Source organism: Diceros bicornis, chromosome 9 (genome assembly GCF_020826845.1).
Source record: "Diceros bicornis minor isolate mBicDic1 chromosome 9, mDicBic1.mat.cur, whole genome shotgun sequence".
Lineage (NCBI taxonomy): Eukaryota > Metazoa > Chordata > Mammalia > Perissodactyla > Rhinocerotidae > Diceros > Diceros bicornis.
In genome coordinates this window covers 42,282,950-42,306,254 of record NC_080748.1, presented here as the reverse complement: position 1 = coordinate 42,306,254, position 23,305 = coordinate 42,282,950, and the positions used below count along the sequence as shown (strand labels likewise).

Below are 23,305 nucleotides of genomic sequence, written 5' to 3'. Positions count from 1 at the left end.
GGAGGCATGAGACCCTGGACAAACTTAGGCCCATATAGGGTAATACAGCCCAGTATGAGCAGAGACCACAAGAAGGGAGCACAGCAACTGCTCCCACACACCAACAGCTCCATATTTGTGGTGAGTGTAACAAGCTCTTAAAGGGTCCTATTAAACCCCTGAGAAAATTAATGATAGAAAGCCCATGATACTGAGTAGAAACTCAGAAAGGAGCAAAGTGGATCAGTACAGAAACCAGAAAAAATTGTCAAAGAAAATTTTCCCCAAAGCTAGGAAATATCACCAATTTCCTACTAATATGGAATATGTTGAAGAACTTACCTACTTAATATTATTTATTACTTATATACATCAATTAGGATTTCTTTGGGCTGCAAGTAATAACCATAGGCTCCCTTAAGCAAACTGTATTGGGATTTATTAGGATCCTGAAGTATCTCACAGGATCCAAAGAAAGAGATACCCTAGACTTGAGAAACAGACATAAACTAGGTATTGGTGAGGAACCCAGGACGTTCTCTTTGCCTCTCCCCTCTGTTTCTCAGTGAGCATTAAATTCTTTCTTCTCTATCACCATAGATGGGCTCTCTCTATTTCCCAAATAGAGAAAATGGCAAAATGGTTCCAGTAACTTCCGAATTTCACTTGTTACAGGTCTATTTGTCTGACCAAGGTCCTCTCCTGGGCCAATGAACTGTGGGCAAGGGAACTAGATCACATTTTAAACAATATCAGTGAAGTGTTCAATGTTTTCAGTCACGGAGTTTTACATTCATTGCCTCATTTAACCTCATATTAATGACCTCCAGTCAAAGACCACCAGAAACATATCAGACATTGAACAAAGTGGATTTATTGACTCACCGCAATGAAAAAGACCGCATGCCATGGAGAACTGTGGGGTGTCTTAGTAAGATGATGCTAGAAAGGACTTATTATAACCTTTTTTGTGTGTGTGTGAGGAAGATCAGCCCTGTGCTAACATCTGCCAAGCCTCCTCTTTTTTTGCTGAGGAAGACTGGCCCTGGGCTAACATCCGTGCCCGTCTTCCTCCTTTTCATATGGGATGGATGCAGCCACAGCATGGCTTGCCAAGCGGTGCGTGGGTGTGCACCCGGGATCCAAACTGGCAAACCCCTGGCAGCCGCAGCGGAGCGTGCGCACTTAACCGCTTGCGCCACTGGGCCAGCCCCAAGAGAGGACTTATTATAGATAATTAAAAATGTACCTGGGATTTTGGTTTTACTCAAATTTGGTGAGGACAACAATTGCCACTGAGAAGATAGTTTATTATTCACAGTCCCCAAGAGGAGTGGGGCATGTCACAGGAGAGAACCCTGAGGTTAGTGGCAGGCAGAGTGAGAGGAACTGGGGAAAAGCCTTTATTGTGGTCTTCCTAGGAAGGAATGGGCTGCCCAGGTTTAGGATAGTTTGAATAATTTCAGCAGGCTCTGGGGTGTAGAGGCTTCCCCTAGTTGTCTGATGCTTGGTTCCGGGGAGATTAGGACACGGGCTCAGTCTCTCATAAATTTGCTTGGGCTTTGGGTTAGTTAGTTTGCATATGAAAGGTGGGCTCAAGGCAGCAATGCCCCAGATGTCAAAACATCAAATACAAAAACTAGAAAATGTGGTTAATACAGTAAGATTTGGTCTTGTGTTAGGAGACTTTGGGAATGGGTATAAGAAAAGCAGGCTTTGCTCAGCATTGGATGTTGTCAAGAAGCAGGACTATTCTAAGACTGGATATCTTCATAATTTTTATCTAGATGGCGGAAAGAATGAAGCAGAGCTAAAGCTAAAATTGGTAAAGCAGCAGCAGTTGTTCATATTAGCCAGAAAATGAAGATGTTTGGTCACTTGTGGTTTGGACAATATTCTTGTTTTTGTTTTTTTCTTATTTCTGTTTTTGTTTTTTGGTGTTCAGACATAATTATAGAGTGCTTTTGTGTTTTTCTTTTGTTTTTTTTTTTTCTTCATCATGGTCACAGTGACCTTGTCTCATGTTGGTGTTCTGTGAAATTGTTTATGGGCAACAGGAGTGTTGAGTTGAGTAGCAGGCTAGCTTCTGGATGTCAGAGGCTGCTTCTCTCTGTCTCACAATAATCCTAAAACGTAAGTATTACTATTATTCCCAGTTTCCAAATAGGGAAACAGAGACCTAGAAACGTTAAGCTACTTGACTAAGATCACAATGCCAAGAAGCAGTAGTCTTTGTTCCCAGGTACTTCATGATTCTACTTCCACCCTGTGTAAATACTATGCAAACATAGTGGTTCTCTCTGAAACTATATACTTAAAATACGGAGAAAAGCAATGCTGAGAGAAGGGGGGCTACGTAAATAACCCAAAAGATATCCACTCTCCTACGAATGTGTTTAAGTGAATTAGTAACTAATTCCATCGGTGCTTTGTTTGTAGTGTTACTCTGATAATATTAGTAGCTTTCTTCGATTGGTGTCTAAAATATAAGTAAAGAATCAGATTCAGGGGTTAAAGTGGAAACATCTGAACCCAGGAAATCCCAACTGAGCAGCTGGACATGACCTTGACACCTAAATAGGAACTATTCACCATGAGGAATCCAAGAATTAAGTTCCAAGAAGTGGTATAAATGACACTCGGAAGGAACAATTCCTGGTGGAATAAGCTGGTTTCATATAAGCAGCTTATTTACAGCATATGGCACAATTTTCTCGGACTAAATTGATCAAGTTAATTCATGGAAGACATTATTTTAGGAGATGATTAAACTGTAATCTGGCCAGCCCACAATCTGTTTCTACCCGTGTTGTCCAGGAACAAGAAAAGAGCAAATGGCCTGAGTTCCCTTCTTACTCAGCAGGACAAAGAAACGCCTTCCCAAAGCTTTTTTAAGGGATACAAAGAAGAATTGAGATGGAAGCAGTTGTATATAAAGGATATTGTTTTGCAAATACCCTGAAGACCCGGAAAAGTTACTATGTTTCATCTCACAATGGAGTGTTTCATATAAAATGGTTATGAAAGTCTGCAACTTTGTGATTATCACATGTATCTGGATTCCTCTATTGAGTTTATGAGTTTTAGTATGTTACAAATCCAAAGCAACAGGTTAAGACAAAATGTATGAGACATTTATTCAGTGCACATAAACCTGAGTACAAAGAACAGAAGAGTTACAATAGCATGTAAATACTTCTGTGTGAGTGTATTTATTTTAGCATGTATATGTCACACAGACCTAATGCGAAATAGGTAGGGGAGAAATTACTTCATGTTTGAAAATCTGCCATGTATAATTTAGAAGAATTCAGAGTACTGTAAAAATGCCAAAGCTCTTCATCTATGAGCTGTATTTTCCCAAGAGATCTAAAGGATTTATGAAATTAAAACCAGTACCTATTAAGTAGCAAATTAGGCCTCATGTACTAGAGTTACTTCTGTCAGCACTTAAAAACTATACAGTAAATACAAAGAAACAAATAGAAAGTGCTCAGATGGACAAATGTTTCCTATCAAAAACTTTACTCCTTTTAAAGAAACGCCTGGAGCTTCTGAAAGATGAAATTTTAACAATAGAAAATTTATGCATATACACCTATATATACATAAAACCCCAGGCCACAAGGAGAGTTAGTCTAAAAGTCATAGCTGTAACACAGTAAAAATAACAATAACTATAACATCCTATCTGCCCTCTGAGAATCAAGAGCTTTACACACAAGAGCAACAAGACTCCATATCTCTAACAAAGACAGTTATAACTGTCAGCATATTATTATCACAACCTAGAGAAGGGTGAAAAGTTATATCACGACTTTTTCATTGAATGCAGCGGTAACGTCCAATATCATTTCAACACATTAAGTAAAGAGCAAGAAAACATCCACACTGAGTTCACAATTGTTGGTTTTTATATTGTTTTTTGGCTTAAAACAACTGTGATAATTTATTTAGCTCACAAATCTACACTACTCACTCCTGCTCCACGCAACATAAACTGGGCAGTTCGACTGGAGACTGGAGGATCCACTTCCAGGATGGCTCCATCCCATGGCTGTTAGCTGGAATCCCCACTGTGGCTGTCCCTGAAACACTTACAGGTGGCCTCTTCATGTGGCCTGGGCTTCTTCAGAGCATGGTGGCTGGTATCTAAGAGCGAGTGTCCTAGGAGGACACAACTGTTTTTTAAAAAAGCAGCTTTATCAAGGTATAATTGGCGTACGGGGAAGTGCATATATTTAAATGTACAATTTGATAAATTTTGGCAGATATATACTTGTGTAACCATCACCACAATCAAGATAATGAACATATTCATTGTCTCAGAAAGTTTCCTCATGCCCTTTGGTAAATTTCTCCCTCCCACCACTCCCCAGCACTCACCATCTGCAGAGAACCACTCCTTGGTGTGGTTTCTGTCACTGTGGATTACTTTGCGTTTTATATGGTTTTCTACAAATGTACTCATACAGTATGTTTGCTCCTTCACGTTCTCTCTCACTTTCTCTCAGGAAGAGGGTCTAGCCTCTTTCACTCAGCAAAGTTATTTTGAGATTCACCCATGTTGTTGCAGGTATCAATTGTTCATTCCTTTTTATTGCTGAGTAGTATTTCATTTATGGATATGCTACAATTTGTTTATGCATTCACATGTTAATGGACATTTGAGTTGTTCCCAGTTTTGGGCTATTACAAAAAAAGATAATATGAACATTCAGGTACAAGTCTAAATAGGAACATATGCCTTCATTTATCATGAATAACCAGGAGTGAAATGACTCGGTCATACAATAGGTATATGTTTAACTTTTTAACAATCTGCCAAACTGTTGTTTTCCAAACAGTTTCTATGATTTTACATTCTCATCAGCAGATTTCCAGTTCCTCCACATCTTGGTGGGACTTTTTAATTTTGGTCATATTAATAGGTGCATAGTGGTTACTTCATTATGGTTTCCATTTGCATTTCCTTAATGACTAATGCTGTTGAGCATCTTTCCATGTGCTTATTTGCCTTCTGTATATACTCTTTGCTAACTATTCAAATCTTTTGCCCATTTTTTTATTGGGTTGTTTGTTTTCTTATTGAGTTTTGAGAATTCTTTATATATTCTGTATACAAGTCTTCTATCAGATATGTGATTTGCAAAATTTTTTTTCAAGTCTGTCACTTGTCTTTTCATTCTCTTAACAATGTCTTTGAGAAGCAGAAGTTCTTAATTTAAGTATTACTTATTAATTTGTTCTTATAAAAGAACAAATCACGTTTTTGCTGTTACAGCAAAGAACTCTGTCTAAACCCAAGTTCATAAATATTTACCAAATTTTCTCCCAAATGTTTTATAGTTTTATATCTACAAGCCATTTCTCTGGTATTCTGCCCTGCAAAATCTACCTACCTAGTCTTCCCTAAACTTCCCCATCCATCTCTTAACTCATAGAGACCAACAGGTACTGCCTGGGTTCCCCCTCCCTACAACATGGCCTTCACACTTCCTCCAGACAGTAATCTGGAGCAATTGTAGGACCCTCCTACTAGCTTCCCAACCCTCAAGAGTCACTGTACCTTGTTGTCTCCTGTCCAATGTCTTAAGTTCCAGTGTCTCATACATTTTGTCCAGTTCTTTAAATGTTTCAGGCAGGAAGGTAAATCTATCCCCTGTTGCTCTATCTTGACCACAATCAGAAGTCCTGTGAACTCTTGAACTTGAACAAAACTGCCTTTCTTTAGTGACGAAAGTGCAGTTAGAATACGTCACCACATTTCTCTAAACTTTCTTTTCCTATAAAGCCCAAAGCATTTAACAGCCTGTGGATAATCAGATATTTCTGTAACCCTCAAACTAGCCGACACTAAAACAAGTATCAAAAAGAATGTTCTGCCTGCCCTTTCATAAGGGTGTTTTTCCTTACTCTAGCTGTTCTAAATTTATTATTTTTAAAAAACTACCTAGACCCTGCGAGATGGGCAGCTAGTTTCTCAAAGCCTTTTATAAAAGACTCATGAGGGTGGCCCAGCAGTTATCTGAATTGAATCATTATATTACTTCATTAAGGCCATCCCAATGTGAAACTAAATATGATGCCACCATAATTCTCTCAAGTTATAATGCTCACTATCCTGGATTATATAATGTGCACCTGACGATACCAACAAGCAACGTCTTGCGATTTTAACCTACGTTGTCAGTATAACCACAGACATAAAGTTGACTTTGTGTTACCTGGAAAGAAGGCAGATGGAAAAATTAGCAAAGAAAAGAGAAAGGCGTTACCAAGGTGCCAGAAAAATCCATGCTACTGCCCAGAGCCCACCCTCAGATCACTCAGGAGAAATCTCTTAACATAAGAGGTCCTAATACTAGGATTTCTGCCTCCTGGGTGGGGTGGGAGTCCTCCATCGTGAGATGGCCTCCTTTCCTGGAGAATGGAGCTGAAAGAGCCCTCTCTTCATTGTCAGGTGTTTCCCTAAGGACTCTTTCCTTTATTTGATATCCTTATTTTCACTTTCCATTTCCCCTTTGACTGCTGTGTTCCTGACACCCACTGACTTTGTCAAGGGAGGTAGTTTCACCCTCTTGTGAGCAGAATCTCTAATATTTATAACAAGCACCTCTTGAGCCCCATATTCTCAATAACTACCCAGCTTTTCTCGGTATTTCTCTAGTCCAGGAGGATCCCATGTCTTTCATAGCAGGCACTGTGCTATGGGTGTGTTTCTTGCCTGTGTTCTCAAAGGAGTGAAAATAAATGAGAGGAAAATAATTGTTTGCCAAATATCTCTTAATCTACCTTGTCATTCATCAGATTTGGAAACACTCATGCATTAGTTAGTTTTGCTTCTAGAATGGGGGTCCAAATATTTCTTTCCAAGGCCCTTTCTACCTAAGGAGTTGATTGTGAGCCCATTTTAAGTAACATGCCAGGCCTTGCCCCCACACTGGTTGACAAACCTGGCAAAGAAAGGGGAAGCAAGAGCACTGAGCTCTTGTGTGTGACCACCAAGCCTGCATCCTGAGCCCTGCATTTCTCCTAGTGTTGGATCCGCAGGTGCCATGGGGCCTTCTGCCTGTCTGTCATCTTTCTCGGAGCCGGGCCTGTGCTGCCACCCACCTGTCTGCCAGGTGTACACTGGCACTGAGTGACACAAGGTCCTGAGTCTACCGCAACCTGAGGAAGATCTGTCCCAGCCGTTTATGGAATCTATTCCCTGGCTGAAGATCTACTTCTCTTGACTGAACTTTCTCTTTCCTATTGTATGTAAACTATTTGACACCAAACTCAAGATTTTCCTATAGTTAAAAAATTTGAGCTAGCCCTGTTCTCTTTTCTATTTCTACAAAACCATTTTTGATGTCTGTGGCCTTATATTTTTCTTTATGCAAACATATTATGTTGTCTTAATGAATATTTTTATCTACAGCATTTCACCTCAAGAAGTGTTATTGGAACGGGATATAGAGAAGAATGATACTATCCTGGCACACTTTTTACTTTTGAAAAACAGCACAAATTATCTATCCACTCCAAAAGGGGACAAGAGACAGGGCCTAGTAAAAGTTCTCCAAGTGATGTACTCACTCACACTCTAACTCACTCACACACAGGACGAGATCTTGTATTCCAGCACGTTCCACTCAGGGGTCAGTGCTGGCAAGACTGACGGCCACTCTGGTCTAGGTCCAGTGGGAGCACAACTCTTACCACTGTCAATCATGTGTTTCTCTTTGTTCCTTCCGTGTTTTACTCCTTGCAGGCAGTGGGGTTAGCTACGATGTGTATTAAGAAAGAAAGGGCCATGAGAGATGTAACTGCATAGAAATAGGAGAGAATTGCATGAGGCTGGGGCCGTTGTCATTATGGCCTAAGCCTGAAAGGTCCAGTAAACTACAAACTATTTAACAGGATGAGACAGTCCCTCCATAGTCTTAGTCCTATAAAGTCAGAAATGAACAATTAAAAAGAAAGAAAGGAAGGAAGGAAGGAAAGGAGAGAGAGAGAGAAGGAGGGAGGGAGGGAAAAGGAGGGGGAGGTGGCAAGGGAATCCCCTGACCAAAAAAATTGACAAAATAGAGTACTTTGCTTTGAAGGAGCAGGCTATAGGCATTCTCTCAGGGCCTATTAACTCTTAGTTTTTTTCATTTACTAGCTCACAGTTGTTTCTAGAATACCTTAGTAAGTGGAAGGGGTGTGGGTGGGAAGGAAACTGTCAGCAGTGCTAACTGTCCTTCAACCCGGGTCCACTCAGGAGATGTGGCAAACATTTGGAGACAACCTCAGGTTCCTCCCCAAACCGTGAAGATTTTCTTCAGAAAACTAGCACCCATGGCCCAGGATGAAAAATATTTTAAAATTAAAAAAATAGAGAAGAGAAGGTAAAATATTAAAACTAAAAATTGCTAATTTTTAGTAGTTTAGCAAAAATAAGTCAATGAAATACATTTAAGAAATGAAGTTTATAATATAGAAATAGAAGGCACGTGAAAAGGATAATATACAGGAACTAAAACAAATAAAAGGAGCTATATTGTGAGCCCTGTGAGATCCGAGACCATGTCGGTCTTATTTACAGCATGGTGCAGAGAACAATTAGTACTCAGGAAATATTTACTGAATAAATACATTAACATTAATTTTTGAACTGTAATTAAAACCACTTTTTTCTTTGAAAGGAGAAAGGATTAAAAACTTGAGCTTTCACAAACATAAATATGGAAAGTTAAAGGAAAAATAGGGCTGGAAACAAGAGGGAGAGAAGAGGAAGGGGTGAGGGGGAAGACACGGATGTGCCATAGACTAGGAGGAAAACCCAAAGATAAACATGCTTCTTGGGGCCAGCCCCGTCGCTTAGTGGTTAAGTGCGCGCACTCTGCTACTGGCGGCCCAGGTTTGGATCCCAGGCGCGCACCAACGCACTGCTTCTCCAGCCATACTGAGGCAGCGTCCCACATACAGCAACTAGAAGGATGTGCAACTATGACATACAACTATCTACTGGGGCTGTGGGGAAAAAAAAAAGGAGGATGATTGGCAATAGATTTTAGTTCAGAGCCAGTCTTCCTCAGCAAAAAGAGGAGAATTAGCATGGATGTTAGCTCAGGGCTGATCTTCCTCACAAAAAAAAATAAATAAATAAACATCATGCTTCTTGGCAATGACAAATTGTAAGACAAACCTATGGGACTAATTAACATGATAGAATATAGCCATAATGAAAACCAAAACAAAACTGAAATAAACAATGAATGAAAAACAGGGAAAAGAAAAGGCCTGTAGCCGCTTCTGTAATGCGGGCTGCTAATTGTCTTCCTTGGGGTACTTGTAGATGATCTGCTTTGAATCCTGGCTCCAACATTTCCACTTTGCTTCCTGGGGTAAGGGACTGAACCTTTCTGAAGGAGCATTAGCTACTTTTGCTGTGGAATGGCGGTAGTAATGCATACCTCATAGAGTTGTTGTGGACATGACAAAAGATAATGAACGAAAAGTGCTAAGCACAGTGCTGGCGCCCAGGGGAAACCTCAGCAAAGAGTGACGATTATTTTATCATTACACACCCCATCCGCACATCCAGGCCTGCAGATGCCCTTAATAACAGCAAGTCACAGTGGAGCTTAGCTTTTGACGTATTTAGACAAGTATATCATGCTCTGTCAGAAATGGACAGGACCTACCCTTCAATGCCCCAGCAGCCACCAACAATTAGGAGGCAGATAGGCTGGCCTCACTAGCTGTCCAATTTAAACTTTTCTTGATATCTTCAGGTCAAATCATATATACCACACATTACCATATAGAGCTGTTCTTAGGGATTGTTGAGTTATGATAATAAACACTAGCCAACACTAGTGCCATCTATTGAGAGTCTATTCTAGGCTTAACACTGTACCAGGTATTATTGTCCCCATCTATCAAACAAGAAAGTGCAGAGAACGAGTACTTTAAGCTACCCTCAGACCTCCATTTAAGTTCTTCTGCCTCCTCCCTTATTGACTTATCAGCTGTCAAACTCATCAAAACCACCATGGGCCTTCTTCTGGCTCTCAACCCCAGGATACACATTAGAATTACTTGCAGATCTTTTAAAAAATGCCCAGGCCACACCACTCCTAGTTGATTTATGATGCACAGCAATGCTGAAAACAAAACAAAAAACCCAACACTGCTAGCCATGTCTTTCTCACCCTTCCACTTATTAAGATATTGTAGAAACAATCAACCGTGGGCTAATAAATAAAGAAAATTTAAAGTTAATAGCCCTGAGAGTATGCCTAAGGCCGTCTTCTTCAAAGCAAAGTACTAAATTTTGTCAATTATTTCAGCCAGAGGATTCTGTTATTCTGTTTTCTTTTTCCTTCCTCCCTCCTTCTCATTCTTTCTTTTTAACTGTTCACTTCTGGCTTCGCAGGACTGAGACTATGGAAAGACTATCTTTGTCCTATTAAATGAAGAGTTTGTAGTTCAGACATATTCGTTCTCTGTAATGGACATTCTTGTTGCTTCTCCAACACCTCCCTCTCCTTGTGGCAAGTATCCTGACCTTCAGATGTACATCCTCTGCCTTGAATCAAATATGCTTCCAGGGAAGCAGACCACTCCTACTTGTAAGGTTGGGGAACCTGAATCAGGCCTAAACTAATCCACAGATCCTTGCTGAAGTTACTAGTTCACAGGTAGAAAAGTAGCACCATACAAGTAAATGTGGCCTAAGGAGAAATGCTTCTTTTCTCTTCTAAGTGCACTTCTGGAAGTGACTCCAACCCCATCCTTGCACTTAATAGCTCAGGGGTTGTAGCCATCTTGTGAACAGATGGGGCAGCCTGCTGTAGAATGAAGCTGATGCCAGAAAAAGCAGAAATGAGAGATGCAAAGAGTCAGGGTCTTTCACGATAACTCTGAGTTACTAAATTAAACCAACTGAAACCTACTGCACTTCTGGAAGTGAAGTGAGCCAGTAAACTCCCTTTAGTGTGTAAGCCAGTTCGAGTTGGGTTTTCTGTTATTTGCAACCAGATGCATCCTGAAAGATACACTGCACATTTTATAAGGAAGGGAATGCCTGTTTTTTCAATCAAATTATATCTGAAAAAGCTAGTAGAGTGCTAAAAACAACATATTCAAGTTTTAAATACCTTTTGCTGTCATATTTAACAGCTATTACCATACTAAGAACTGCTATTTGGCTTCAGGTTGTTTTTGCAAGAAATGTGGTAAGCTGTGTCAGTCAGTCAGTTCTGTGATTATAGCGGGAGGCTTCAGTATGTTGTAACAGCTATTCTAGTCTATAATATGGGGTTATTAATACCAGATGAACAAGAGAGATAACATTCGGCAAATAAAATATACAGTAAAACAATGTATATAATAGCACATTGGTTTTATTGATGGCGGAAGAAAAAATTCTTTCACTTGTAAAAGGTATTTGCTTTATTTAACTTAGTATTTTTTCCCACTCTTTGTGTGGGTTGAATTTTTTTTTTTCCTCTAAAATCTGCTTTTTTATTCTCCAAATAATAATGTCCACCACGGCTGCATCTCATTCTGAAGGGAGAGCAGGAGGTCTATCAACAGGTTTTGACCAGAATGTTTCAGTCAACAGCTCCTTTCTTCACAAAGACTCTATTTAAAAAGAGAGGAAGAAAGTGAAATTGGACCCTCAAAGTAATTTTTCCATACTCAAGATACACTTCTGCTGAAACTTATCCGTAAATGTGCAGTGCTTGCATAAATATCAATAGATCTCAAGTAGAATAAATTGGACACTGTTGTCTAATTTATAAATATAATATCTACAAACAAATATGTAAACAAAAAAGCAAAATCTGTTAAAGTTTCTTCCAGAAATTCTTAAAGTACATCTCTGTCACTTTTAGCCCCTTTATTGCTAGCATGTTGAGTCCAGGAATTTGGATTAACTGAATAGTTTTTTAACAGAGGATGACCTAAAAAAGATGCAGTCTGCCAATGAACTTCTACTTCCCTCCTACCCACCTCCATTTCCCCTTTGAGTACCCAGAATTGGTTTAGTCCACACAGGTAATTTATTTTAGTCTGTCACCTCCTCCTGCCTGCTCTGCACCTTTGTTAAGTACCACTTTAGTTGAAATATTTTGGGTGGTGACAACAGAAAGAGCTGAGAGAAGCCCTGTTTGCTCCAGTCCTATTTCAGCTTCACCAGAAAGAATGCTTGGGCAAGGATGGGGAGAGTTGCCACAGCTGCACACGAACAGCTCATAAGTCTTCCAAAGTAAATAGCCTGCTGCTTAGAAAATAAAGAGCTTTGGGTACTATTATCCTCACATGATGCCTTCCGCCGGCTTCATGGGGTTCTCTAACAGCTATCTTTCTAGTGATCATTTTCCTGACCTTGATTTGAAAAATTCTGCAAAAGGATGCTGGATGAGATTGTCAAAAAAAACTGGTATTTAAAAAATACATTTTTGGTGGGCCGGCCCTGTGGCTTAGCGGTTAAGAGGGTGCGCTCCGCTACTGGCAGCCCAGGTTCGGATCCCAGGTGCGCACTGACGCACCGCTTCTCCGGCCATGCTGAGGCTGTGTCCCACATACAGCAACTAGAAGGATGTGCAACTATGACATACAACTATCTACTGGGGCTTTGGGGAACAAAAAAAAAGGAGGAGGATTGGCAACAGATGTTAGCTCAGAGCCGGTCTTCCTTAGCAAAAAGAGGAGGATTAGCATGGATGTTAGCTCAGGGCTGATCTTCCTCACAAAAAAATAAATAAATAAATAAATAAATAAATAAATAAATAAATAAACCATTTTTTTACCAGCTAAAAACGGTGTTAAAACCTGGACCTTAGGGCCAGCCCCGTGGCTTAGCGGTTAAGTGCGCGCGCGCTGCTACTGGTGGCCTGGGTTCGGATCCTGGGCACGCACCGATGCACTGCTTCTCCGGCCATTTTGAGGCCGTGTCCCACATGCAGCAACTAGAAGGATGTGCAACTATGACATACAACTATTTACTGGGGCTTTGGGGAGAGAAAAAAAAGGAGGAGGATTGGTAATAGATGTTAGCTCAGAGCCAGTCTTCCTCAGCAAAAAAAAAACAAAAAAGGGAGGAGGATTAGCACAGGTGTTAGCTCAGGGCTGATCTTCCTCACAAAAACAAAAACAAAACAAACAAACAAACAAAAAAACCTGAACCTTAGAAAATAAACCAAGTCATGGTATTTATGTAGCAGTCTATGCTTAGCTATTGGTCTCAAGGTTTCTGGTAATACATGAAACTGTGAAGACCATTCTTTCATCAAACAAATAACAAACTAGAAATGAAGTTCAAAGTGAGTTAACATTTATTAAACCACTTCGCATGCTGAGCCTAAACCTCCACAGCACTAGGGAGCTTCACACTGATGTGTCTTAACACTTTTCCCACACAGGCTGCCATATCTCTCTCTTCACAGCAGGACATAAAACTCTAACCACTCTTAGACTGGACCATTGCAATCACTTCTGAGATTCTTTCCCTCCTGGTACTGTAATCCTTCCTACTGCCAACAGCAATCTTTCTTAAGCCTAATTTTCATTATATCACTCTTATTCAGAGTTCATCATAGCACCAAACACATCAAAGTCAAACTCTCAATGTGTCTAAAGCCATACTCTTTAGTCACCACCAACAAATGTTTTTAACACCCATTGTTTTGGTTCACATACTAAATTGTAGCCACTGAAAGCTGCTTCCTGTGGACTCTGCTTCTTCCCTTCTTTAAGCCTTCCTCGGCCTTTAGAATGTCTTCAGAGGTCTCTACCCTACCATGAAAATGAAGCTTAAAATTCATTTCTAGGGGCCGGCCTCGTGGCGTAGCGGTTAAGTGTGCACACTCCGCTGCTGATGGCCCGCGTTCGGATCCCGGGCGCGCACCAGTGCACCACTTGTCAGGCCATGCTGTGGTGGTGTCCCACATAAAGTAGAGGAAGATGGGCACGGATGTTAGCTCAGGGCCAGTCTTCCTCAGCAAAAAGAGGAGGATTGGCATGGATGTTAGCTCAGGGCTGATCTTCCTCACAAAAAAAAAAAAAAATTCATTTCTAAGGCCTGCTCCTACTAATAATTAGTATCTAGTTCCTAGGATTCCAATCATTTCAGAAATCTTTTCAAATGACATAGTTTTGGTTGGTTTCACGGATTAAAGAACTATGCGTAGTTTCTCTATCCATATGCTCATATTTCTAAGTTGTCTGTAACAATTATGACGAATCCAGGAACTAGAAGTTTGGAGTTTTGGGCCCCATCTCCCCTCAAAGTTCGGATCTGACTTGCCGCCACTTTTCTCAGACTTGGGCCTATTTCTGCACATTGCTCCCGAGGCCTCCTTCTCTCACCTAGCCCTGACTCCCAGCTGTCTCCTGCTTTCACTAGTCTCTGATGTTGCCCTTAGTACCAGGTTTAAGTAGAATCCAATTCCCTCTCCACCTGTGGGAAAGTATATGTGTATGTGAGGTGGTGGTGTAGGGGGCTTGTAAAAAATCTTTTTAGGACAATCAAGGAATGCATAAATTACACAACAAAAATTTTATCAATATATACACATATTTAATTTACACTTTTTTTTTTTTCTTGGTGAGGAAGATCAGCTCTGCTAATGTCCGTCGCCAATCCCCCTCTTTTTGCTGAGGAAGACTGGCCCTGGGCTAACATCCGTGCCCATCTTCCTCCACTTTATATGGGACACCGCCACAGCATGGCTTAACAAGCGGTGTGTCCGTGCATGCCTGGGATCCAAACCTCAGGCCGCCGCAGTGGAGCATGCACACTTAACTGCTACGCCACTGGGCCAGCCCCAAATTTACACTTTTTTTAATAAACACTTAATAAACACATTTAATAAACACTTACTGAACAGCTACTATATGTCATTCATCACTTAGAAAATTATGCAAAACATAAAAAGAAAGATGATGACTACAAAATTATATTTTTTTAAAGTGATAATAGAAAGCACCCTAAGTGTGTCTTACAATCTTGAATAAGTTTAGATAACAAAACCTTAGCAAAATTTCAGCATATATTAGAATTCATGCTTATACTTGCTAGAAGTCAAATGGCTGGCTACAATGTATATCTTTTTAAATGTTTAACTTAATGGAAACCAGGAATAAGGAAATAAAAAGAAAATATCTTTTCTCTCAAGAAGAAAATAATATATTCAGTTGTATGACAAAAGCAAAAAAAGAAATTCTTATTATTGCTGAATTGCCCATTCAAACACAGTATATCAAAAAGATATTTAATTCTGCTTCAAATTTTTCATCTTTGAATTAAAATGCAAAAATGAATAAAAAATAATTTTTTTCAACAAAGATCACGTGCCTTGCTTTTTAATTTATTTTTTAGGGTAAATTTTGTAGTGAGAGGTTTTTTAGGGATATCATCATGAGACTATCCCCCCCACACACACACACACCAAAACTAATTTTCTTTTTGATGTTAGGAACTCAAACTTTCTGTCACACATTTCCCATGTCAACAGTACAATCCAAAGCAAGTGTCTGGGAAAGATGAAAGTTTTAACTCAGAAAGCAGAGAAAACCACTAAGATTGTGATGTTTAAATTGATTAGGAACAGTGTGCATTGTACTATTTGATATGAATAAGCTACAATTACCCCAGGATTGCAGTTTGTAATTTACTTTTAAGCAGTATACTCTTTTTCAAAGGAAATTTTCCATGAAACCCTAGTATATAAAATATATGAAGGAAACTCAAGAAGGGCTGAGAGGACTGAAGGCTCCCCCTTCCTCACTCTTGCGATCTCTCTACTTCTGGCCCTGCGAGGTCCTAGCCCCCAGGCACCCCTACAGAGTCCTAGGGTCCAGCACCCACTGTCAGGCAACCCCTGCCCTAGAGCCTTCAGGGAGTTGAGAACCTTTGGCCTTATTTTAAAACCTTGTTGTAAAAAAATCTGACAGACTTTAGAAAGCTAAGAGGGAATTCTCAGTTTTCATTCACCTTAAAAGAGATTTAATTATAAGTACACTGAGCTTATTTTAAAAGTGGATGCTCAACCTTGCACAACATAAAGTTGCTGAAGTCCTTACATATACTTCGATTCTGCTTTGGTCAGTTCTTGCACGCTACAGAAAAATGCCCCAAGTCCAGAAGGAGCTCTTCTGTGATACTATGGACAGTAGGTCACGTCTGTTTACTTGATGGCCTTGTATTAAGCACAAAGAAAAACCAAGGATAAGAGCAAAAAGATTCTACAGTGGCTTGCTCCGGTAAATCACAAGTCAAGTAGCATCAAGCTTCCTACTACCTATGGAGCTAAGAGCTAGAAAACAGAAGAAAACATTTCTTCACTTAGGATGACAAAACTAATTTTTAACCAGTGAAGGAGACTTGGGGAAGCTGAAGGAAATATAAGACTCTGCGACAGTGCTGTCCCACAGAAGTATAATGTGAGACACATTATATTAATTAATTTTCCAGTAGCCACATTAAAAAAAGTAAAAATAAATAGGTGAAATTAATTTTAATAACATTTTATTTAACCCAATGTATCTAAAATATTATCATTTCAATATTTAACCAATAAAAATTGAGATTTTTTTTAACTGTCTTTGAAATCTAGTATGCATTTTTCATGTACAGCACATTTCAATTCAGGCTAGCTGCATTTCAAGCACTAAACAGCCATAGCAGGTTTGAAAAATTGAGAGTCACCTAGCAGGGGAAAAATACAATGTGGATAACAGCTTTAGCAGAATGAATAGCTGAAATGAGGAACTGAGAAAAATTTCTTAAAAATTCTCAGTGGTCTTGCTACTGAGAAAAAAAAATACGGTTAAGTCTAAAATAGTCTTTAGAGTGATATATAACAAAAGCTATAATGGGAAAACTATGATTACTAAAAAAAATATTCAAAAGCCCTGGCATAAGGAAAAAACAGAAATGTTACCCAAGATGGCAAAAATATTTCCTTTCAAAAACACAGTAAGAAATATGGTCTTTGTTCATCAAAATGAGATGTCTTAGATTGGTCCCATTATTTCCTGACTTTTTTGTTATACTTCTTTTCCTTACTATTGGAGATGAAAGTTTCTGGATCTATAGCACAGGGCCCCAAAATTACATCTCAATAAGCAATCATGCTGTCCTCACCAATTCCTGAAGATATACTATGAAACATTTCCTCTTTCTTAAAATTAATTAAAATTAATTAAACAATAAAAAATAAACTCAGTTATCCAGGTTGGTGATTATCCAGTACTTAGTTTTCTTTCATCTTGCTGCTTTCAAACATCTAGTCATTTCACTGATTGTCATCACCTCCAAAAGAAGAGAGGAGGTAAAGAGAAAAAAAGCGATTAGGGATAGCATTTGTAGGGAAAAATTTAGTGGAAAAGTAGTTGTAACTACAGTATAATCTTAAATACTTTATAAATGAAAGTTTTAAAATATCTTTGTTATATTATTATGAAATATTAATAATTGGACCTACATATTTAACATGAATAGCATCTTTTTTTATTTGGAAACCATCTCACAATGTCGACTTTACCTTTTCATATTAGTTCCGAGCCCGGGGAGGTTGATAAAACTGCTGGGTTGGCCGAGTGGATCGCCGTGGCTGGCCGTCACCTCCTCTACGGAACTCAATAGTTTGGTCGTAGGTGCCTTCTTCCTCCTATTTGCAAAGAGTAGTGATTTAACATGTTCAAAATAGCTCCAAGTTTCCTAAGTCAAATACACTTTATGGTCCCCATTTTGATTTACCCTCTTAAGTTGCCCTGGGATTCACATCTGTCAACTTTTATAACAGAGGGAGGCAGGGGAAGGAAAAAAATAGGGCAGGGACATTGTTAAAACTTTTGGTCTTTGGTAAGAGAAGAATAAAATTCATAGTGGTAATATTAGAATCAAATTTAATTCTAGAAAATGAAACTATTTCCACATAATAGCATAATTATCTCATCAAACGACTTGACACTGTGGTGAAAACACAGAAAAGCGAGCATTATAGTAAAAATTTTCTTGACTATTTGGTCTTCTCAATATTTCTAGGTATTTATCATGGAAAGGGGTTTCAGTAAGATATGGAAAAGGGGTTGAAGAGCCAGAGAATGTTCACCAGCTGTCTGTCCTCATCTGATGAAATCTCCAACATCGTTAAGAACCTTACATCTAGAGACAGGAAAAAATAATGGATTGGAATGAGGAGGGAAAAACACTTTACATATAAAGAAAGCTTCATGCAAGACATAGCGATCACCACAGCAAGACACAAACTATTTTCTTCTCATGTTCTTTCTTACTGACGGGGTAGATCTACCAGGTCAAGGAATAGCATAGGAAAAAGGATAAGCAGATTAAACAGCAAAAAGAGTACAGTTAATTAAAATACTTGAAAAGGACTTAGAAGCAACAGAAATGTAGCCAAAAGCCACACTGGTTTCTTACTGAGTGCTGCCACCCTGTTATTTTAGTGTTTTTAAATTAATGCAGCTATGACATATTTTCCCTTTTAGAGACAGAAAAAAATTGGTTCTCAGTTTTTTGAAAGAGACAGCATCTATTTCAAAAGTAGAGTTTAAATTCCAACTGAATTATCAGAGCACAATAATTTGTATGATTTTGGAAATTTATCATATTTCTTCCTCCTCCTTTTATCTTTGAATCTTCTTTCCCAAAAGATTGCTTTCCTTTGACCCTACTAATAACATAGGAAATTATATGAAAGACTGAGTTCTATTCTTTAAATTTTACAGATCCCACTTTTGCAATTTTACCTGATGGAAGCAAAAGATGCTAAGATAATTTGATCAAATCCTATTATTTAGAAATGATATTTAATAGTTGGCATGAACATAGTTCTCATCATTAGGTATCCTCCATGGTATTCTTAAGAAAGAACCATTATTTTATTTAAAGGACACTGAAGCCCAGGAAAGCTTTGTGACTTTGCCCTAATACTTTCAAGGCAAACCTGGGTTTTGATTCAAACACTGCTGCTTAAATCTTTAAGTCTTAGTCTGCATATAAAAGAAATAAACCAATAACCAAAAATTAGGTATCATCCTTAAGGAGTCATCATTACCTAAATAAGAGATTCAAGAAGTCTGACAATATATCTGGCATAACTCAATAACTACATTTTAGAGACAAACTTCCAGATTAGCCCTCCCTTCTCTATGCCTCTTTTATTAACAATCAATCTCAAAATGGTTAGAAGCATCAGATATTATGTCTATAATTTAGCAAAGCCATTAAAATGCAGGAAGAAAAATTAAAAAGTGTTCAAGAAAGGAGAGAATTATTTGGTCACTGTTCTGAATGATGATTGTCAAATATTATAGCTAAATTTGAAAAGGAACTATTTAATTTTATGACATGACAACATTTGAAGCTTTCCATATTAATTGAGAAGGATGAAAATATATTTGGTACTGTAGGAGATGAAGTAATTATTTCAGGAGCTACAATGGAATGTTATTTTTCTCCACACCCAGCTGCAGAACTGGCTAGAAGACATCTAAAAATCTATACTTTATCAATAAAATACACTGTTAAAGGTAGGACACTACATTTGCTGAGTGAGTGAGCTGGATTTATACAATAAATATAACATTGCTATTTGAAAAGCTGTGTCTACTGTGTTTAAAAGATTCACTGACTACACAAGCCAGAGCCAATTAAATGGTTTTACAGATGACTGACTGAGATTTCTTTCACATTATTTGATGTCTTCACAATCTTTTTATACAAAGTAGAAGCAAAAAGTAAAAACGATTCTGACAGCTTGGTTTGCAGTTATTGTCAAAGGCACAATCTTGCTTTTTTAACTTTTAAATATTCCTTCTGTAGAGTAGTGAGGGCAAACCTGGTTACTCAGAAAAACCACTTCCTGTAGTCTATAGCTAGCAATTTTTAGCACTGAATGAGTACCTCCTTCATTTTATACAACACATAGCTCAACTGAATACATCAGTCTATTTGGAATTATCTTTGAATAAAATTTATACCTTGTTCTTCTTCTTAGCCTATCTCCAAACCTTTAGGTTTCACTACTCTGTAACAGATTTAAAACTCAAACAAATGTCTAATTTCATAATTCATGAACATATTTTTAAAAATAGATACTACATTTGAGCTGGCCAGTCCTGGAAGGCCATCTAGTCTGTCCCCCTGGATTTGACAGATGAGGACTCTAAACCCAGAGAGGTGAAGAGATTTTCCCGAGTCACAGAGCTCATTAGAGGAAGAGTCTAGACAAGGGCCATTTGGTTTCTGACACTCAGACAAGGTTCTTTGAAAGAATTGTGATAACTTTCATAAAAAGGAACTGTCTAACGTCATCTTCACCTAAGTTTTTGAGATTTAGAACCATTGTGTCGGGACTCAGATTTTTGCTCACTTCAGCCATGCTATCAGATAAAACCTGGTTTTAAAATACTAAATAACTAATATTCGAAATGTGCCCTCTTCTCATGCCAATATTTACTATTTTATTGCTTCTTTTAATGGAAAGATACAAAACACAATAATCATTGTGACATCAAGCATGAATAAAGTGATATTTTTGGGGAAAAAAAGCACCAATGCAAAAAGGAGATGCACAACTTTACCTGTAAAACACATTTGACAGGTCACAACTACATCTTTCCTGCATATCATCTTCAGTCTCTCATTAGTGCACACCGTATCTGGAGTGAGCACACAGACAAATACATATGCCCTCATTTATAAATGAGCTGTGTTGCAAAAGCTCACTGTAAATCAGTCACTCGGAACCTGGAACATACTTCAGTAGGAGGTGTGAAACACACTTAAGTAGATCATGTTCTCTGTTCCACAAATAGTAAGGTGAAGTCCAGCTAAGTGTACAAACCAGTACTCTAAGGAAGGTGCTAGATCAGTGGTTCTCAACTGGGAGTGATTACACCCCCCAGGGGGCATTAGGCAGTGTCTGGAGACAATTTTGGTTGTTACAAACTGTAGGGGTGCGGCGGGGAGGAGCTGTTGCTACATTTAATGAGTAGAGGCCAAGGATGCTGCTAAACATCCTACAATGCACAGGACAGCCCACAGGGCAAAGTAATTATCCAGTCCTAATGCCAACAGTGCCGAGGTTGAGAAACTCTGGGCTACACAAATGAAGGAGGAGAAAACCTCCCACTCCTAAGTGCCAGGGCAGCCTGGAAAATAATTCTGAAATTCAGGAAGTTTGGGTTTGGCACCATTCCTCTTTTTCTTTTTGGATATTTCTTCTGCCTCTGCCTCTAAGGCCTAAATGCTGACCCAGCTCTCTAGGGAACTTTCGTGGGGGGCTCTATTTGCTGACAATATTATGTTTTCCTCTGCTCCAGCTACATATTCATATTTGCTTAACTTACTGAATCCCTTTATCTTAAATTATCATTTCTTCAGCATTTTCCCACAGCTGTAATTTTGTGAGGAGACAATGAGAGATCATTTGATTGGCAAGGGTGGGGAGTGAAGATGGCAATTTCCTTCATAGAAAACAGAAAAACTTATTGATACTGTCACCTGTCCTTTAATAGCTTCTTTTATGTGTAATTTAATAAAATTTATTCTAGTCTGTTCCTTCTAATAGAATTTGTATAGCAGTCACAAAAACATAAGCCAGCATATGAAATGTATACCATGTACCCTCAACAATAATCCCTGATATTTAGGCTACTTTGAACAATGAAATACTAATGAGTACATATCTCCTTCAGTGAAACACATATAAACCACTTACTCTCTGAATTTCCAGACCACCTTTGCCTGCCTGGTCAGCTTGTGTAGTCAGTTTATAGAAATATAAACTAATGTTAATATAAAACCTAGTCAAATAACCATTTTAAAGACAAATCTGCCTTCCCAAAAGATCATGTAATAAAGGCAAAACTACGGAGACAGTAAAAAAGATCAGTGGTTGCCAAGGGTTAGGGAGGATGGAGGGATGAATAGGCAGAGCACACAGGATTTTTAGGGCAGTGAAACTATTCTGTATGATACTATTATGATGGATATATGTCATTATACATTTGTCCAAACCCAAAGAACGTACACCAAGAGTGAATCCTAATGTAAACTATGGGCGATAATAATGTGTCATTGTAGGTTTATCAATTGTAACAAATGTACTACTCTGGTGGGGGATGTTGACAATGAGGGATGCTATGCATGCGTGGGGGTGGGGATTTTTGGGAAATTTCTGTACCTTTCATTCAGTTTTACTGTGAATCTAAAACCGCTCTAAAAAATAAAGTCTATTAACAAAATAAAGTTTATTTTAAAAAATGAGCTGTAAAATAGGCCATGTCAGTGGGATACTTTGTGCCTCATATAGTGCTGATGATATGGTAGATCTTTAATATTTCATGAAGTATTTGTTGACCTGCCTTTATGGCACATCTCGATCCACTCAGATTCTTCCTGTGGTTATCAGTAACTAGAATATGAGAATTAAATTTATTTCATCCTTGGGAATGCCACAAGGATTATTAATGTATGAAAACCACTGTGAAGATTACTGAGCTTTCTGAACTGGCTCTAGGTTGAACTGATTCTACCTTGGATATTTCTAACATTTCCTCTTGGTCCCCATTAGACAACTCTGACCTTTGATTTTACTTTCCAATCCAAATAATGAAAAAGTATCTCTGCCTCATTCAAAAACAAAAAATTGTGTAATGGACTCCAAAAGTAGAACTTAAAATATTTTTAAGTCAATTATACTAATATTCTATTATATTAGAGTCACTGAAAATTGAGACTAAAAGCTGGATCAGCTCTTATTTTCTGTAAAGATTACGGATAACATTTGTGTCCACAGGAGTCATGCATTATGATCAACACCGAACCCTACTTTACCAATTATCCTTGTTTAAGAAATATGTTGCAATTCAATGTTTACAGCTCCACAAAACAAACAGGGCCAGTGGTAGCCTGAAACCACAGATTATAAAACAGGAAGTTTCTGTGAAGATAGTCAGTCCAACAAAGAAGCTATTATTTGCTCAAGTAATTAGTACCATAACCTGAGCTAGAACACAGGTATTCTGATTCAGTCCTGTCTACTCTTCACTACATTTCTGAGTAATGAGGGCAAGGAACGCAGATATAATAAATTGTCAGAGAAACTGAAGATAATCTAATTGAGCAGATTCAAATTTAAAAAAATTATTATTATCTATATTTTGGGTAAATGTGGCAGTCTTCTTGCAAATGAAATCTTACATAGAATTTCAATATAAAACAGATGAGCTCAGGTTAAAGTGGGTGTTTTTACACGTGTATGTGAGCAGTAACGCCTTGGCTTTCTCTTCCTCAGTCCCTCCAAGCTCT

General features: G+C 38.5%; 1 protein-coding gene across 7 annotated transcripts in view; it reads right to left on the bottom strand.

The window, feature by feature from the left end:
- Positions 1-23,305, bottom strand: part of TDRD3 (tudor domain containing 3) — a 171,992-nt gene that overhangs the window by 5,449 nt on the left and 143,238 nt on the right. For 2 of the 7 annotated variants that reach the window (XM_058548277.1, XM_058548283.1), the window contains exons 14-15: positions 17,511-17,636; positions 3,104-4,146 (exon numbers count right to left, since the gene is read on the bottom strand). In XM_058548277.1, coding sequence (XP_058404260.1) covers positions 4,092-4,146; positions 17,511-17,636 — 181 coding nt within the window. In that variant the 3' untranslated portion in view covers positions 3,104-4,091. Of the gene's footprint in view, positions 1-3,103; positions 4,147-11,342; positions 11,602-17,510; positions 17,637-23,305 lie in introns of those variants that run through there. The other 5 variants (XM_058548278.1, XM_058548280.1, XM_058548279.1 and 2 more) reach the window with 3 other exon arrangements.